Here is a 14151-nt window from a genome sequence, read left to right as displayed (position 1 = left end):
CACAGCTGCTGGTGCAGCCCCCAGCTGCCCCCCAAGGCTGGGCCTTGCGATGTCGGCGTGCAGTGGCTTGTGGGTACAGAAACGGTCAGAGCCCAGCAGAGGGGTAGCTGCATCATCCGGGGCACAACGATACCCCCCTGCTGCCCTTTGGTCCACAAGCACCCTGTGCTGTGGGCAGCAAGCCCACTCCCTCACTGGACAGCAGGGTCTGTCTGGATGACAGTACAGGGGCTCACTCCGGCTGCAGGCCCCAGGCATGGAAAGCCTCAGCGAGCTGTCTCCCAGACCTGCCTGAGGCTGGCACAGAGCCACCCTGCCCTCTGGCAGCCACAGGCCAGCCTGTTTCGCCTTAGTAGGGTGCTGGAAGGGGTGGGAGATGGGGCTGCCACATCCCTGGGAATCGTGCAGGAGCAGGTGCTGGCACCTCAGGCCTGGGCCGCTTGGAGCTGGAGCCAGGACTGGCAGCGCGGGGGGCTTTGTCCTCTCCTGGGCGCGGCCACCAGAGGACGCGCGCGTCCTCCCAGGGAGCCCGGCACTCATCGCGGGCCAGGTGTCCCCCAAGAACGCACACCCTCCGCTGGGTGGCCAGCGCGCAGTCCCCCGCCCTGTAGGCCCCAACCCCCACCTGAACCTGGCGGTGACGCGCGGTCGTCGCGGACTGGCCCTGACTTCCGGATGCCGAGGGCGGGTGGGCTGTCCGACCACCTGTGCTCGCGCCTCCTCCTCCGGGGTGTCCGCGGCCCCGGGGTGCTGCGCCCGGCCCAGAGGTCACCGCGCGTCACGGCGCCCGCCCCCGCCCCGCCCCGTCCCGCCGGGCCTTTTAATGGCGCGGGCTCCGGGGCGGCCACGCGCAGCGGACGAACCCCAGCCCCGATGTCGGCGCCCCGAGCCTCCAACGACCGGCCCCCGGGCGCGGGCGGCGTCAAGCGGGGTCGGCTGCAGCAGGAGGCGGCGGCCAGCGGCGCCCGCGTGACCGTGGTGCTGGGTGCGCAGTGGGGGGACGAGGGCAAAGGCAAAGTGGTGGACCTGCTGGCCACGGACGCAGACATCGTCAGCCGCTGCCAGGTGCGGCTTGGGGCCCCGGGAACGCCACCCACCTCCCCACGCGACCCCGGGGTCTGCCTCGGGGTCTTCCCAGAGCACCCCCCAACTCCCTGGGCTATGAGCTATGAGCGCTGAGCTGGGGACACCCGATCCCGTGGTGGGGGCAGGGAGGCCGGCTCCTTCGCCATTTGGCAGAGGGATCTGGCCCAGGACTGACTGGCCCCTGGCAAGGGTCAGAGGGTGCCCAAGTGTCAAGGAGGGTCTGGCCAGCCAGGCAGAGGATCCCAGAGCTTATGCCAGGGTGACCAGTGGCTGGGGCGCCCAGGAGGCCACACAGGGCTGTGCCCAGCCTGCTGTGACTGGCACTGACCTAGGTGTTGTCCTGGAGGGCCCTGGCATCTCCAACCAGCTCCAAGCCAGATGGTACAGCCCTGGGATGCCCCCAGCTTCCCAGGAACTTAGGGACTAGTTCTACCTGGAACGGGACCATTGCCAGCCAGCCCTCTCTTCGCGGCCCCACAAGCTCTTCAGCAGCCCCACGGGCCATGCTCTGCTCCTGCTGTATGCCCCCCACCCTACAGCTGCAGTTCCTGTGCCTGGGGACGCCCCACTACCACCACACACCCCTGCCCAGACCCCACAGGCTCTGACAGCCACTGCCAAAGCAGGGCACCCGGCAGCTTGATGCACTAGACTGGGATAGGTCCCTGGTTCCACTATGCAGTGACCAGCAGAGGGCAGAGTAGGCCACCTCTGACCTCCGGGTCAGGCAGTCCTGGGGAACTCCCACTGCTCCTGACAAGCTAGGACCGGGTGCTCCGCGGGTCTCTCAAGGGGCAGGGGGCTGGGGGGCTCGGAGTAGCTGGCACCTGGCACAGCTGCTCAGTGCCTGGACCTCCTGCCCATTCCATGGTGAGGCCAGTGTGGGCTTCAGTGCCCTGCTCTGGCCCCAGCTCAGCCCCACCCTGGGGTCCCGGGCCCCTTGGCTCTGCAAGTCGCTGCCCTCTCCACGCTCCTGGCGCTGGGAGCTCCCTTGCTGTCCCTGGCCCAGGGCAGCTATCGGCTGGGGAGAGCTAACCCCATCCACAGCACCAGCTCCCTCCTGTTCTCTCCCCCTCTGCCTGTCTCCGACACTGCCTGCTGTTCTAGCCTGTGTCACAGCCCAAGGATGGCCATGCTGGGGTCCTAGGCTGCCCCCTCACTTCCCCTGGGTGCCTGGGCCTCTTTCCATATCGTCGCCTGACCCATCTGCTGGTCAGCTCTAGCCTCAGACCCTGCTGAGCCGCTCCTCTGCGAGGGCTGGAGGCTCCCTGCCCAGCAGCTACTCAATGTCCTCAGCCAGGGGCTCTGTGAGGCCAAGTACTCACTGCCCTGGGCAGTGGCTACCCCAAAGCAACTCACCTCTCCGGCTGGACCTGGGGCCTGCCACTGACCTCGGCTGGGGGTTGCAGGGTAGAGGGACCTCTCTGTGGTCCTGGGCTGCTCCAGAGACCACTGAGAGGAGGGTGCGGTTGCCAGGCACTGCTACTAGAAGCCTCCAGGCACGGCACTGGCCTTGGTGAGTCTGGCAGTGAGCAACAGCGCAAGAGGAAGCTGTGCGTGCAGCCAGGGCCACCTCAGGGCTCCACCCCCGGTCAGCCATAAGCTCTTCCGCCTCTGTGGCCCTGAGGCTTGGGACCAGGGGCTGCTGCAGGCGTGGGGGCAACTGCGTGTCTGAAGGTCGCATCCAGGGAGGGTACAGCTCGGAGAAGGGGAAGGCTGTGTGGGAGGAGTGAGCAGCGGGGGTGGGGTGCTCAGGAGACCGTAACATGGCCATGGGGCAGCCGTGGTGGAGGCAGAGAGGGCGGCGAGCTGGGGCCACCGGGGGCAGACCAGGAGCTGGTCTAGTACGCAGTCATGCACATAGGCCAACCCCAGCCTGCCAGGGCCTGCTACCCCTGGAGCCCTCCCCCAGGCAGCATCAGGCACTGGCAGAGGCCGGAGCAGTGGCCACAAGCGGGTTGCCTGGGCACTGGACACACATTCCCAGAGGGCCAGGGGGGCTTGTGGATGCTGGGACATGGGCAGGTGCTGGGCAGGGGTCCTGCCTCAGGCTGGGGGCAGGGCTGGACCTTAGCCACCACCATGATGCAGGCAGCCCCTCTAGAAGGCTCCTGTGGACCTGGCCAACTCCTTGACTTCCCATCCCAGGGAGGGACAGAACAGGGGCCCCACATCCCTCCACCCCTGTGGGCAGGGCCCTGGTTCTGAACTCCCACCCTGCAGGAGTGTCCAGCCAGGTGGCAAGGGAGCCACGTGAGACCCTGGTTCCTCGGGTCACTCAGCGGGGGTTCCCCGCTGTCCACCTACTCCGGATGGCGAGGCATTGCTCCTGAGCTGGTCGGCAGGGGAGGGCAGTCGTGGGAGCACAGCTGGCAGCCTCACCCCGAGGGAGGCATGTGGGAACTGTCCCCAAGGCAGCCACTGACCACATGGGCACCCCCACCACCCCAGAGCAGCGGCCCGTGTTTCCTGCCCCACTTGGGACTGAAGCAGAACAGGAGGGAACAGGGAGGGGCAGGGAGGCTGTGGCCCACACAAGGGCCCAGAGGCAGCCCTGGAAGGGAACCCTGTGTCCTGCCTGAAGCTTGCCACGACCTCAGCCCCTTTGTAGCCACAGCCCCTGCTCAGGCAGGACCAGCTCAGGGCTGTGGGCAGGGCCTCAGCCTGGCCAGCAGGTGCCCCCACAACAGTGGCACAGACTCCATCTGATGACACAGAGCTAAAATTGTGTCCTCTGGAGCCGTGGGCAGCCTTCATGCCAGGCTGGGGCCCGTGGTGACCACAGAAAGGGCTCTCTCCCTCGCCTTCCAAGTGGCCCAGCCCATAGGAGGCCCAGGCAGCTGTCGCATTATGCTCTCCTCCTGCCAGGGGGACCCAAACGGTTTATTTCCAAGTCAGGCCATGGCCCAGCACCAACTGCCCTGCGCTGCCTGACCTCCTGGTGTCACCCCACAGGCTGTCACCCTGGTCTCCCACAGTCAGCCAGCACAGAACGAGGCCCTGGGTCTGGGGTCACCTACTGCTTGCTGGCAGGTATGGCTGCCTGTCCCCAGCCAATGAGTGTGCTGGGCAGGCCTGTCCGTCCACCTGGGCGTTCTGGGCCAGCGGGGCTGACATGTCTTCTGGGCACTGGGAGTGGAAGACAAGGGCTGCAGGGCATTGAGGCCTGTCCATCCCCAGCCATGGCAGCAGCACTTGGTACTTGGAATCTGGCAGCTGGCCAGAGGCGTCCCTGGAGCTCTGCTGTCCACTCCCCTGTAAACTACCCCAGTTTACCCATTTGTTCACAGAGGGTTCATCCAACTGCCCTCAGGAGGCAGCCAGTCAGTTGCTCACCCGCCCCCCATTCCTGCCACCCTGTGAGGCCCCCTCCTGGGAGAGGGCTGGGCTGCGGAGCCCCCGTGGTGTCCACCTCAGCCCCAGGGACTCTGGCAGATGCTGTGGGTCCTGGCTTGGGAGTGCTAGGCTGGTGGAGGACTGGGTCAGGAAGAGACGGCTCACGGACCCCGTGAGGGTCCTTGGTGGGTCACAGATGCCTGCCCTCTCCCTGCACCTGGCCTTCCCAAGGTGCCCCGCGTTGCAGCAAGTAGCTGGCAGCCTGGAGACTTGGTGCTGATGTAGCAGGAGTGGCAGATGGCAGCTGGCTGGCCCTCGTGGGGGGCGATGGAACGTGGGGGACAGCCGGCTGGCCCTCGTGGGGGGCAATGGGATGTGGCTGACATCTGGGGGCCATGCAAGGTGGAGAATCCGGGTGCACCTGGGAAGTTGCCGGAACCACAGAAAGCTGAGTTGAGGTGGCGGGGCCAGGGCCTGGCATTCCATTGTGGCAGGAGATGACACAAGGCTGAGGTACGCAGTGGGCTGACCATGGACAGGCCGTGACACCCAACTGGGCTAGGAGGCCATGGCCAGGCCCCAGCCTTGGCACCTAATGCCAGACACTACCCCTCCCCCTCCTGCAGCCTGGACCCTCAGGGCTCTGGGGCCTCACATTTAGATCCTGAAGGTTATCCGGGAGTGCCCCCGCAGGCCGCCAGGAGTGGGGTTGGTGCCTTCCACCTGCATGGGGCAGCAGAGCCCAGGGACCTCCAGGCTCCTCCCCTGGGCAAGCAGGGGTGGGGGCACAGGTGGGCGGGCCTGCTTGTGGCCCGAGAAATGCCCGCCCTGTGTAGGGCATGAGACCTAGGGGCAGGGTGCATAGGCTCTTGAGAAGCTGAGGGAGGCTGAGTATGGTGGAGCTGCGGTACCCTGCTCACACTTCCTTGAAGGGCTGAGGCCTTTGGTTCTCTCAGCAGAGGCAGCTGGAAGGCAGAGTCCCTGAGTGGTCACCTGCTTAGCCATCTCCTGGAGGCCTTGCCATAGCGTTCTGCCCTGGTCTCCCACCCACTCCTGCCCCACCCCTGCCCCACTCCCGTCCAACCCCTGCCCCATTCCCACCCACTCCTGTCCCACTCCTGCCCCATCCCTGCCCCATTCCCACCCACTCCTGCCCCACCCCTGCCCCATTCCCACCCACTCCTGCCCCACCCCTGCCCCACTCCCACCCACTCCCAGGTTCAGAGTGGGGCAGTCCCCAGGGACTGTACCATCTTCTGTGGGGACACAGCTGACCGCCGAAGATAGCCAGGCTCTGCCCAGGACTCCCAGCTGAACCAGGTTTCTGTTCCTAGGGCGGCAACAATGCTGGCCACACCGTGGTGGTGGACGGCAAGGAGTACGACTTCCACCTGCTGCCGAGCGGCATCATCAACCCCAAGGCTGTGTCATTCATTGGTGAGTGGCTGGCCTCGGTGCTGGACCTCATGGATGCGGCAGGAGGGGCCGGCATCCTAAGTGGGAAGCACCTGCTGCAGTGGGGCTGCCCGTGTGGTGGGGGCAGCACCCTACCTCCTTGCTTGTGTGCCGGGCCAGGGCAACCACTCCCCGCTGGCCAGCGTCTCCCCAGGGCAGAGCACAGTTCTGCTGAGCTGCCCACACTCCACATGTATGCGTGAGAGTACACATGAGCATGTATACTCATACGTGCAAGTATATGCACGTGAGTGTGCCCCAGTGACCAGCACAGTGGAGGGAAGGTCCTGCTTGACTGCCCATACCCATCAAGGTGACACTGTGACCCCTGTGACCTTGTCCCATCCCTCGTGGGCAAATGCAGGCTGCCAGTCATGCTGCTCTTCCCAGTGCACAGCCGGGCCCAGCCTGAGGGGCGAGGACAGCTGAGCAGTGGTCAGCTTGAGAGTCTTCAGAGCCACTCCCTTGGGGCCAGACCCCAGTTCTGGTTTAGCCATCGGCAAGTCTAGCAGTACAACGCACTACCCTGTGGGGCGAGGCGGTTGGTGCCCAGGCTGCAGGGCAGGCAGGGGCAGTTAGGCGCATCCATAGGGGGCAGCCAGCCACAGCTGGCAAGACAGCGTGCACTGCCCTGTCGGGGGGAGGCAGCTGGCAAGGCTGGCAGGGGCAGTGGCTGCTAGGTGCATCAGCAGGGGCAGCCATGCGGTTATTTTGGGACACGTGGCATTTAGTGACCTGGGTGCTCCCTGTTGGCCTCGCCCAGGTACCCTGGGGACAGCAGTAGTATCGGAACAGGGTCCCAGGCACTGCTTGCTAAGGGACCCCAGCCAGCTGCCTCCCTAGGGGCCCGCCCTGCCTGCAAAACTTGAACAAAAACGCGCGGCGGGTCCTCCCCGCCCGGCCCCGCAGGCCTGCCATGCGCATGCGCTGTAAGACTGCCTGCAGGCTCCGCCCTGCGGAATTCCTCTGGTGTCGCCACCCGAGAGGCAAGGAGGAGCGGGTGCCCCGCACCCCAGCCGATGTTCGTCACGCGGAGGAGCCCAGGCATGCGTGCCCTCCTCTGGGGTGCTGCTCACAGGCCAGGATGACCCTGTCCTGGCCGCCTCACCCCCACAGGGCCACCCCCAGCTGGCCACCGCTGACCTTACCCTTGGCCTGTGGCTGGCCAGCACAGGCGCTGGCTTGTTGTTTTTTTGTTTTTCTAAGATTTATTTTATTTTTCTTGGAAAGGCAGATTTACAGAGAAGAAGAGACATAGAGAAAGATCCTCCATTCGCTGCTTCACTCCCCAAGCAGTTACAATGGCCAGAGCTGAGCCAATTCAAAGCCAGGAGCCCAGAGCTTCTTCCAGGTCTCCCATGCAGGTGCAGGGTCCCAAGGCTTTGGGCCATCCTCCCAGGCCACAAGCAGGGAACTAGAAGGGAAGTGGGACTGCCGAGATTAGAACTGGCGCCCATATGGGGTCCTGGTGCATGCAAGATGAGGACTTTAGCCACTTGGCTACCATGGTTTATTTGCGTTCTGGGGTCAGGCAGGACCTGTAAGCTTTGTGCAGGCTTAACAGCCAGAAACAGAAATGTGGTGGGTCCATGGCCAAAGTCATCTCTCCACCCTGCCGGGGGCTGGCTCCTAGCTGCTGGTTCACTCCAGCCTTGGGCCAGCAGGTGATCACTCCATGTGGGGGGCTGTGCCCAGGACTGGGCTGAACTGAGCGTGTCTCATGTGCTATGGCCGGTGTCTGGGGTTCCCACAGGCCTGCATGGCATCTGCTGCTGGTGGCTTCTGGCCTGCTACGGACCACGGCTGCCTCAGAGAGGCCCACAGCACCCAGAGCCCGCCCCGCCCTTGCCACCCAGCAACCACCATCCTGTTGTCGCTCATGGACTGGCATTCTGCTGCCGGCTGCCTTGCTGATGCTCACTGCAGCTCAGCCACGTGGGCACGGGGGACCGGGGTCCCCTGGGGTGGGACGTGCGCACCTGAGGCTGCAGCCTGAGTCCCTCACCCACTCCTGAAGTCTGACCTGTGCTGTGCTGGTCCCATGCACACGCTCCACCGTGCTGCCACCTGTCCCAGGGCTGCCTCTCTTGTTCTGGTTTCTTAAGATGTATGTTGTATGTATTTGAAGGAGACAAGAGCAAGATCTTCCGTCTGTTAGTTCACCCCACAAATGGTCACAGCCGCTGGGGCTGGACAGGTCTGACCAGGAGCTTCAACTGTGTCTCCCACGCAGGGGCCATCAGCGGGAGTTTCCAAGGCTGTGTGCGTGGCCCACTCTGCCACCAGGGTCCCCTGCCGGCTGCTGGCTGTGTTGGTGTGCACATAGCGTTCCCACGTGCGTGGTGCGAGTCCACTTCCTGTGTTCTGTTGCAGGCAATGGGGTGGTGGTCCACCTCCCAGACCTGTTCGAGGAAGCAGAGAAGAACGAGAAGAAAGGTGGGTCAGGGCCCCTGGGAAACGGGTCTCTTGGGTGGTCAGCTGGGGAGCAGCAAGCTGGGCAACTCGGAGGCCCCAAAGCTGTGACTGCAGGTGAGCGCCAGGGCCAGCACGGAGGCAGCGCCGTGGGTCCCCCCCCCAAGTGCAGCAACCCCTGCCTACCTCCCCGTAGGCCTGAAGGACTGGGAGAGAAGACTGATCATCTCAGACCGGGCCCACCTTGGTAAGCACTTGAGGCTGGATGCCCGGCCAGGAGCCACATGCCCGGGGGCCCTGCTGAGTCCCGCCACCATCCGGGAAGCCCAGGCCCAAGGAGGCCTGCTCTGGGCAGGAGCTGGGCGTCTGCCCCTGGCCTGTCCTTCCTCACTCCCCGGCCAGGGCCTGCAGGAGATTCCGTGCAGCAAGCGAGGCTGGCTTACTCCCTTCTGCCTGCCTCTCTCCTACTAACCCTCTGTCCTCCTGCCTCTCCCCTGCTGACCCCCTGGCCCCTCCTCTCCCTTCCCCCTGCCTCTCCCCTGCTGACCCCCTGGCCCCTCCTCTCCCCTCCCCCTGCCTCTCCCCTGCCTCTCCCCTGGCCCCTCCTCTCCCCTCCCCCTGCCTCTCCCTTGCTGACCCCCTGGCCCCTCCTCTCCCCTCCCCCTGCCTCTCCCCTGCTGACCCCCTGGCCCCTCCTCTCCCCTCCCCCTGCCTCTCCCCTGCTGACCCCCTGGCCCCTCCTCTCCCCTCCCCCTGCCTCTCCCCTGCTAACCCTCTGTCCTCTGCTTCTCTCCCGGCCCTGGTGCCCCGCCTGCCCACAGTGTTTGATTTTCACCAGGCAGTGGACGGTCTACAGGAAGTACAGCGCCAGGCACAGGAGGGCAAGAAGTGAGTGAGTGAGGCTCTGCCCCACACTGGCTGGCACAGGGTTGGAGGGCAGCCCGTCCCTTAGGTCCCACACTGTCCTCACTGCCTGAGAGCCCATGCAGGGTCCAAGCCTCAGCTGACAGGCGGACCCGTATCCTCCTGAAGATGCTGTTAGGTCGTCATGTGCCCGGGACTTGGGAGTGAAACAGGGGGTTCACACCCACATGCAGAGGCACCCCAATGTGCACCTTCACCCCACACACCCACACACAAGCGGCCATGGTGAGCATCTGGTGGCCTCTGCAGACCCTGGGCTCTGCCAGGCAGAACAGGGCCGTGTGTCCAGAGGGAAGCCAAGACATACACACAGCAGGAGGAGCCTGGGGTCCTCCCAGGCCCCCAGGAGCCACCTCGATGTCACCCACTCAGGCCTGGGCTTACAGAGAGACCCTGGGCCCAGCCTGACAGGCACATGTCCCCACTCATAGCATTGGCACCACCAAGAAGGGCATCGGCCCCACATATTCCTCCAAGGCAGCTCGGACCGGCCTGCGCATCTGTGACCTCCTGGCAGACTTTGAAGAGTTTTCTAGCAGGTATCCAAGCTGTGCAGTCCCGGGGTCCTGCAGGGTCATGGCACCTGGCGTGGCCCATGGGGGCTGACGGGGTTTTCCCCCTGCAGGTTCAAGAACCTGGCAGCCCAGCACCAGTCCATGTTCCCAACCCTGGAAATAGATGTGGAAGGCCAGCTGAGACGGCTCAAGGTGAGGGGGCATGGTGGCCACAGGGCCTTGCGAGGCACCTACCCCAGCAGCCCCCTCACTGTGCACCTGGCCCACAGGGCTTGGCCGAGCGTGTCCGCCCCATGGTCCGTGATGGGGTCTACTTCATGTACGAGGCCCTCCACGGGCCACCCAAGAAGATTCTGGTGGAAGGCGCCAACGCAGCTCTGCTGGATATCGACTTTGGTGCGTGGCCAGGGTCTCTGTCCCATGTACCCCGTCACCCTGTTGGAGTGCAGCCATTGGAGCCGGCCCTGTCAGCCCATGTGTCCTGTCACCCCTTCCTCCCCCATCACCTCATTTCCCCTTTTCCCCCATAACCTTGTCACCCCATCTCTCCATCACCCCCATCCGCCCCCGTCACCCTTATCTCTCTCTGTCACCCCCATCTGCCCTCAGTCACCCCTTCTTCCCCGTCACCCCCATCTCCCCATCACCCTATCTCCCCATCACCCCTTCCACCGCTTGTCACCCTCATCAGTCAGGACTCTGGCAGGAGTGCAGCCCCGGCTTTCCCAGCCCTGCAACGAGAGGAGTAGGGCAGGGGCTGGGCTAGATAGGGACCAGACAGGGCAGGAGTCTCTGCCCCCAGGCCCAGAAGCACCCTAATTCACCCTGGTTCCTAGGGCGCAGCCACTACAACCCCAGTCGGGATCACCTCCCCCTCACCTTGCCAGCCCCAGGCACCTGAATGAGCCGTGGAGCTGAGCTACCACCCTCTTCTGCAGGGACCTACCCCTTCGTGACCTCCTCCAACTGCACGGTGGGTGGTGTGTGCACTGGTCTGGGCATCCCGCCCCAGAACATCGGTGATGTGTATGGCGTGGTCAAAGCCTACACCACCCGTGTGGGCATCGGGGCTTTCCCCACCGAGCAGACGAACGTGAGTGACCTGCACTGCCTCACCCGTGCCAGCCTCCCCCGTGCAGGCTAGGGAGGGCTGTGGGCCATGTCCAAGCAAGCTCACCTGAGTGCCCGCCTGCCCCGGGGGCTACCTCCCAGCCCTCAGCACGGTCTATGGGGGGCGGTTCACGGACCCCCAGGTCTGCTCAGGAGGACGTCCAGTGCTGAGAGCGGTCAGGCCCCGCTTTGTCCCTCCTGGGCCCAGCCAGGGCCTCAGTAGGGCAAGGCAGGGGAGGAAGGAGACACTGCGCACAGGCTGGCCCTGGACCCGCCTCCATCCTCACCTAGGAGACCGGGGACTTGCTGCAGACCCGCGGCCACGAGTGGGGGGTGACCACAGGCAGGAAGAGGCGCTGCGGCTGGCTGGACCTTGTGATCCTGAGATACGCCCACATGGTCAACGGGTTCACTGCGTAAGCCACGCCTGCCCAGCACCACCCGCAGGGTCCCGCTCCTGCCGGCCCCCAGCCCTGGGCCTTCCATGACTGCCCAGCTGGGACAAGTTGGAGCCAGGCCCAGGCAGTAGGCCAAGACATGCCCGTCCGCCCTGAGTCCAGGAGGCGCCTTGGCTCCAAAAGGGGAGTGGTCCTTCCCCTCCCACAAGGCAGAGGGTGGGCAGGGAGGGGCAGCCCAGCCCAGGCGGTCAGCATCAAGCAGGAGGTGGCCTCAGGGGGCTGCAGTCAGGGGAGGCTGCTGTGGGCTTGACCGGCTGCCCCTGGATGGCTTGGTAAAAGTCAAGCCACAGCCCAGCTGTGCAGTTCCATGGGGTGCAGAGAGGCTTTCTCCCCAAGTCCCCACTGGGAGAAAAGAGAAACAGGGAGAGGAGGGCCCCTGCCCTTGACACCGGGTCCCCAGGGCAGGCAGGGCGCAGGGGCGGGGAAGGCATGGTGTTCAGCAAGGGAGAGGGCTGGCAGTGGCCAGGGCTTCAGTCTGGGCCTTCACTTCATTGCCTGCTACCTGGGATGTGACAAGGCCCCCACCTGCTGATGCCACACTCCTCTCGCCCAGGCTGGCCTTGACCAAATTGGACATCCTGGACACCCTGGGCGAGATCAAAGTTGGTGTTGCCTACAAGCTCAACGGGAAGAGGATCCCATACTTCCCAGGTTGGGGCATGTCCCCCGTGGCCTGGCGCCCCTCTCCTCCGTGGCCTGACGCCCCTCTCCCCCGTGGCCTGACGCCCCTCTCCCCCATGGCCTGACACCCCTCTCCCCTGTGGTCTGACCCCTCTCTCCCCTGAAGCCTAGCTCCTTCTCCTCTCTTAGGCCTGGCTCCCCTCTCCCCAGTAATCTGTTCTCTCCTCCCCCAAGGCCTGGCCCCTTGGTCCTGAGGCTTCAAGGAGGAATCGCTGCTCCCTTGGTCTCTGTCCCCTGCCCCTTGCCCACACTGGGATCACGTCCTGACCCCACCTTGGTCCCCAGTGGCTGAGGTCAAGCCTACCGGTGTGGACTCATGGATGTACTGGGCTGAGGGAAACCCCATCTCCGCTGACCCCTCACCTCAAGGGGCCTGCTGAGCTGGCATTTTCTGTGGCTGAGGCTGCAAGGCCTTCAGGGACATGGGTTGTGAAAGAGGCCTGAAGGCAAAGGGATTTCCAGGCAGGGCCTGGAGGATGTGCCCAAGTGGCTGAGACCATGGCAGGCTACCCTCCCTGCTCATGTCCCTGTGTGCCCACCCCCACCCTGCTCTCTGCCCATATGTGCTCACCCCTCCCTGCTCATGCCTGTGCGCACCCACCCCCTCTCTGCCCATGTATGCCCACCCCCACCCCATAGCCAACCAGGAGACACTTCAAAAGGTGGAGGTTGAGTATGAGACGCTGCCAGGCTGGAAGACAGACACCACAGGAGCCAGGAGATGGGAGGACCTGCCCCCCCAGGCCCAGAACTATGTGCGGTTCGTGGAGAACCATGTGGGAGTGGCAGGTGGGTGCCCAGGCCCCTCTGTGCGCCCACACAAGGGCCTCCGGAGTGATTGTCAGAGACCACGGCCTCCTGGGGGGGGGTCCCCTGGGGACATGCACCCACCCCTGCTGTCCTGTGTTCTGCCATTGCTACTGGGAAGAAAACAGCCCCTGACTGTTCAGCCCTGGGACCGGCATGGTGCCCACCAGGGTAATGGGTTGCTCCTTGCCCTTGCAGTCAAGTGGGTCGGCGTTGGCAAGTCCCGGGAGTCCATAATCCAGCTGTTCTAGCTAAGCCTGCATCAGAGCCCTGAGGCCAGCCCTGCATCCCCCGGGAGCCCCGAGGCCAGCTGCAGCCATGGGCGCCCCCCCACCCGGGGAGCCCCAAGGCCAGCCCTGCGCCCCGGGAGCCCTGAGGCCAGCTGCAGCCGTGGGCACTTGGGTGCTGGGCCCAATAAATAGCTGACTGGCCACCTGTGTGTGTGTCCCTGTTGGCCTGCTGCTTCCCTGCAGTGGGGAGGGGAAGGAGGCAGCATCCCCAGAGTTGTCCCCCTTTTGGGGGACAGTTACACCCAGAAAGCAAAACAGCAGCTGAAGGCAGAGCCGACACACCGGGACCCCAGGTGAACCCAGGCGGGCGAGGCCTTTGCTGCCCCCGGGGCAGACACAAGCACAGGGCTGAGTGGAGAGTCACAGGAGTTTCTCAGAGGTTACACATGTGTCCCAGTTCTGGCCAGCACAAGGAGGACACGCGTGTGCGCAAGAGACTTGACACAGATGGTGCAAGGCAGCCGGGAGCCCCTTGCAGGAGGGCGGCATCCAGAAGACCACGTCTAGAAGGTTCTAGAATAGGGTCAAGAGCAGAACTGAGATCACTTGGAGGGTGGGGAGGAAGGGGCAGCCTTTGTGCCCCTGCAAACATGCCTGACCCAATGTGGCTGGCATTGGTCAGGCCATATCACCAGCCATGGGAAGCCCGTGCTGCCGCCAACCGCACCTGCACCTGCCAGCTTGTGCTTGGGCCACACCTGTCAAGAGATGGACGCTCACTTTCAAATCCCCATTTTCACTTGGGAGAGAGAACTTGCATCCTCCGTCACTCCCTCGACACCTGCAGCGGCGGGGGCTCCGGTGTGGCAGCCACGCCAGGGGGCTGATTCAGAGCAGGAATACTGGGATTTGAGCACTGAGTACTGGGTGTCGCCCTAGCTGAGAGGGCGACACCCAGTGGCAGCTGACATGGGGACCAGGCGGAGCACAAGCTGCCACCAGCCAGGCAGTGCTTGGCACAGGACAGCAGTAGGAGCCTCGGTGGCACCCTGTTCATATACCCCCACCCCAGGTCATACACCCCACCCCACCCTAGTTCGTATGCTCCCCACCCGCAGTCGTCCGGCAGTGCGGGAG

General features: G+C 64.6%; 1 protein-coding gene across 2 annotated transcripts; it reads left to right on the top strand.

Annotated features, from left to right (window-relative positions):
- Window positions 1-772: 772 nt before the first annotated feature.
- On the top strand, window positions 773-13098 carry ADSS1 (adenylosuccinate synthase 1). 2 transcript variants are annotated; one of them, XM_040974989.1, is made up of 13 exons: window positions 773-1065; window positions 5757-5859; window positions 8251-8313; window positions 8486-8536; window positions 9111-9177; window positions 9645-9752; window positions 9839-9920; window positions 9998-10124; window positions 10667-10821; window positions 11130-11254; window positions 11850-11947; window positions 12617-12766; window positions 12983-13098. In XM_040974989.1, exons 1-13 carry the CDS (start codon window positions 874-876, stop codon window positions 13033-13035), a joined length of 1374 nt encoding a protein of 457 aa, XP_040830923.1. In that variant the 5' UTR covers window positions 773-873; the 3' UTR covers window positions 13036-13098. The 2 variants fall into 2 exon arrangements, with proteins under 2 accessions (XP_040830923.1, XP_040830922.1); XM_040974988.1 differs by having other exon boundaries at window positions 8486-8540; window positions 9046-9177.
- The last annotated feature ends 1053 nt before the right edge of the window (window positions 13099-14151 follow it).

This window comes from Ochotona curzoniae, unplaced genomic scaffold (genome assembly GCF_017591425.1).
Source record: "Ochotona curzoniae isolate NIBS_2020 unplaced genomic scaffold, NIBS_Ocur_1.0 contig_2688, whole genome shotgun sequence".
Lineage (NCBI taxonomy): Eukaryota > Metazoa > Chordata > Mammalia > Lagomorpha > Ochotonidae > Ochotona > Ochotona curzoniae.
The sequence above is the reverse complement of the archived record's forward strand: the minus strand, read 5'-3'. Positions and strand labels throughout refer to the sequence as shown.